This window comes from Priapulus caudatus, unplaced genomic scaffold (genome assembly GCF_000485595.1).
Source record: "Priapulus caudatus unplaced genomic scaffold, Priapulus_caudatus-5.0.1 Scaffold1469, whole genome shotgun sequence".
Taxonomy (NCBI): domain Eukaryota; kingdom Metazoa; phylum Priapulida; class Priapulimorpha; order Priapulimorphida; family Priapulidae; genus Priapulus; species Priapulus caudatus.
Window position 1 is genome coordinate 56,956 of NW_014578530.1, and position 4,239 is coordinate 61,194.

Sequence of the window (4,239 nt, forward strand, 5' to 3'; positions counted from 1 at the left end):
TGTGTGTAATTTTTAAAATTTTATGGGGGAGGGGCCCCCCAGACCCCCCCCTTCGCGTGCTCGCAACTTTGGGTTACAGTTAGACCCCCCCTGGTACAAATCCTGTACACGCCCCTGCCGAGCAAATTGCCAACATTGAAAAACGAACACCCCCCCCCCCCCCAATATAAAGCTGGCTACGGGCCTGCACCTACACACGCGCGCACAGAACAGACAGAGACACATGAGCAGTGACGGCCACACACCACACATGTCGTACTTTATGGTTACGGCTAAGTTATACGTGAGCTATACCTGAGAGCATACCTGTTTGCATTATATGTGGTTATATATTAGCTATAGGTAGTGTTCCTACATCATACATGCGGCATCCCTACAACATACTTCGTTACAAATAACCAAGTTAATTTTTACTCAACCGTGCTGGTATGTTGTAATTGTTGGTTGAGTAAAAATTAACTTGGTTATTTATATTATTCTACCAACCGAATGAACTTATTTAATGAGATACTTCGTTCTGTTATACATAAGTTATATGCGGGACTATACTCCATTATCCTATACGATACGCCATCGTACTTTGTTATCTGGATTACTCAGTTATGAGTGGTTATAACACATAGCTATACTCAGGGTGCTTACATCATACTCATCTATCTGAGCCTGCAGCTGCTCAGCACGGTCTCGTTGGTCGCGTAGCGCCCCCTGGTGGGCCTCCAGCTCGTCCATGCGCTCGCGTTCTAGCCGCTCGCGCTGAGCCTTCAGCCGGTCAATCTGCTGCTCCTGAAATCATAACAGCAATTATGAATAATGCTGCTTGATAAATCACATGAAAGCTTGTTACACGAAGGTTATTCCGCACGCTATGCTGTTGCTCGCAGTAGACTCGACTGAGCATGACTATTTCACTTAGGTTGGGCCATCCTTAAAAAATTCTATGTTTGCCGTCCCCCGACCCATGATTTTTTTAATGGGCAGGTAGGTAGGTCTTCTTTTTTTTTGAGATATAATAGTTATTTGAAGTCTGTGCTCATGTTTGCCACACATGCTTTGTGTTTCGGTCTTAACTATGAAAAATGTCAAAAAAACGTTTGGGTCGCGGCTATTTTCGTGAGTCGGCCGGAGGACAGCAAACATATAATTTTTTAAGGATGGCCTTGCCACATTTACGGACACATTCGCACTCCGAAGGTACCCTGCCACGTAGGGCTCCTGCACATAACTGATCAGGTTGAGTCGGATAATACTTTTCGACGACGACATCGACAATGAAGGACGACGATGAGGAGGTTACCTTGTCTCGAACAGCGTCCTCGAGAGAGGCGACGACCGAGTCGCTCGATTGGTCGAGCTGCAGCGACAGCTTGCTCTTCACGCCATCTAGCTGCTTGTCCTTCTCCGAGATGAGGTCTTCGAGGTTCTCGATCTGATAATGAGAGAAGCAAGCGCAAAGGAGGATGCGTTACAACGACACGTCACCTCTTGGTTGCGTTGTCCGACGGACAGACAGATTGTGCAAATTACCTCCCCCTCCTCCCTCCCCTCTTCTCTTCTTTTCCTCTCTACCCTGTTCCCTCCCCTACCCCTCCTCCCCTCTCCTTCCTCCTTCCTCACCTTGCGCTGCAGTACGTTGATCTTGCGTTCCTTGATGTCCATGTGGTCGCGTAGTTCGTGCAGCTCTCCCCATCATCCTCCCCCTCCTCCCTCCTCCCCTCTCTCCCTCCTCCCTCTCCCTCCCCTCTCCTCTCCCTCCTTCTTCCTCACCTTGCGCTGCAGTACGTTGATCTTGCGTTCCTTGATGTCCATGTGGTCGCGTAGTTCGTGCAGCTCTCCGGCGAGGCGGTTGCGTTCGGACGTCGCCGCGAGCGTCTGCTGCGTCTTCTGCTCAATGATGGCGTTCTTCTCCTCCAGCTTCATCCGCAGTGTCTCCAGCTGGTGGCGGAAATAAGAGTTAACAGGAGACTGCTAGAATGACTTGTAGTTGGTTTGATTACATTAATAATAATATTATAATTATAATAATATTATTATAATTATTAATTATAATAATTATTATAATTATTATATTAATAATATATTATAATAATAATATTATAATAATATTATAATAATATTATAATTACTTTATTAATATAACATAACAAGTACTAGTTAAAATAACTAAGAATTAATGTTTGGAATGTTAGACTAATAATAGACAACAAATGAACAAGAACCTGGAACTAATAATAAGCAATAAGAACAATAATAACAACAATAATAAAAAGAATTAAAACTCCTAAACATTCCCTAAAAAGACGTCGCCGCTCCAAGATGGCGCCACTTACGTCCGTCTGCAGCATGCTCGTGTGTTGCTCCTTGGCGCTGAGCGATTCCTTCAGCACGACGATGTGGTGCTGATAGTCGCTCTGCTGTTTCTTCAGTGTCTCCATGTGCGTGCGCGCGGCAAGCAGCTGAGAATCCCTCTTCGAGATGTCCGCCCTCAACTCATCCAGCTGCACGCATGACGTTATCATGAGTGATAATTACAATAGTTTAATTAGTAATTAAAACAGGACATATTTAGTAGGCGCTGGTGTTATTATGGAATGACTCATTCAGCTGCACGAATGATGCAGACGATGATATATATTATAATAGATTATAACAATAATAATTCAATTAAGGCACATGTATAGTAAGTATATGCTAGTAGTATTACGGATGTCCGTTCACTGTTCGTTCAGCTCTAAGAATGTAGTTGGGAAGAATAGACGTTAAAATCTAAATCTAGCGAGGTCAAAGGTCACAGCAACGTGCACCGCCGGGTTCAGGTTTGCTTATCTCGGATTTGCATCGTCGGCGAGCGTCGCGCGCGCACGCGGCGAAAACACAAGAGCGTCCTCAAGCCGGGGCTGCGTCGCCCTCGGATTTGGCTAGCCTTCATCACCACCCGACGGCCACGACAGCAGCTGAGAAAGACGGAAACGCGGCGGCGCCCCCTGAGAAGGGCGCGTGCGCGGCAGCGCCCCCTATGTACGTACCCGGAACTTGAGCGCCCTCTCGTGGGTCCGCAGCTCGTCGACCTCTCGCATGCTGATGCCGTCCGGCTGCGGCCGCTCTCCCTCGAGCATCACGCCGGACGACAGGTCGTACACGCTGCTTGCCGCCGCCGCCGCCACGTCGGCGCGCCCCCTGGTGACCTGGTCCTGCAGCAGCTTGACCTCGCGCTCGAGCGTGCGGATGTGCGAGTCCTGCGGGAAGAGCGGAGTCGTGGCGGCGGTCAGAGGTGGCGCCACCTGAAGATGTGGGGGGGTGGGGCGGTTGCCCGCGCGGCGTGGCGGTGGAGGATGGGGCGTAGCCGAAATGTTGGCCGTCAGTCTGGGTGGAGTGAAGAAGAGGAGGAGAAAAGAGACGGCAGTGATGTAGATGTGGAGAGGAGGTTTGTGTGTGGTGATGAGGGTGGGGGAGAGAAGGTTTGTGTGTGGTGATGAGGGTGGGGGAGAGAAGGTTTGTGTGTGGTGAAAGGTGCCGTGGGTGGGAAAGGATAATTGTGTGTGGGGGGGCTCCAGCCAGTTTCCTCAACGAGTCAAGTTTGGGTTGTTTTAATGGGTTGTGTGTGCGCAGGTAAGAGATGGTGATTATGGGTATGTAGGTAAGGGCCAAGGTTGGGTGTGCAGGTAATCAGTAAGGTTGTGCTGTGTGTGCAGGTAATCAGTAAAGGTTGTGTTGAGTAAATCAGTAAGGGTGTGTGCAGGTAATCAGTAGGTGTGTGTGCAGGTAATATCAAGTAAGATTGTGTGTGGCAGGTAATCAGTAAGGTTGTGTGTGCAGGTAATTAATCTAAGGTGTGGTGTGCAAGGTAACAGTAAGCTGTGTGGCAGGTAATCAGTAGGTTGTGTGTGGGCAGGTAATTCCAGTAAAGGTTGTGTGTGCAGGTAATCAGTAAGGTTGCGTGTGTTGCAGGTAACAGTAAGTTGTGTGTGCAGTAATCAAGTAAGGTTGTGCTGTGCAGGTATCATAAGGTTGCGTGTGTGGCAGGTAATCAGTAGGTTGGTGTGCGGTAATCATAAGGGTGTGGTGCAGGTTCGCAGTAAGGGTTGTGTAGTGCAGGTAAAGGTTGGTGTGTGCAGGTAATCAGTAAGGTTGTGTGTGCAGTAATCGTAAGGTTGTGTGGCAGTAAATCAGTAAGGTTTGTGTGCGTGCAGGTAAATCAGTAAGGTTGTGTGTGCAAGGTAATCAGTAAGTTGTGGTGTGCAG

The 4,239-nt window shown here is 48.3% G+C and overlaps 1 protein-coding gene across 1 annotated transcript in view; it reads right to left on the reverse strand.

Moving 5' to 3' along the window:
• Positions 1-4,239, reverse strand: part of LOC106816732 (ELKS/Rab6-interacting/CAST family member 1-like) — a gene marked incomplete in the record, with an annotated part of 24,829 nt that overhangs the window by 15,244 nt on the left and 5,346 nt on the right. Inside the window, 5 exon segments of the mRNA XM_014821349.1 lie at positions 643-783; positions 1,295-1,426; positions 1,765-1,932; positions 2,328-2,495; positions 3,024-3,278. Of these exon segments, the coding sequence (XP_014676835.1) occupies positions 643-783; positions 1,295-1,426; positions 1,765-1,932; positions 2,328-2,495; positions 3,024-3,278 (864 nt within the window).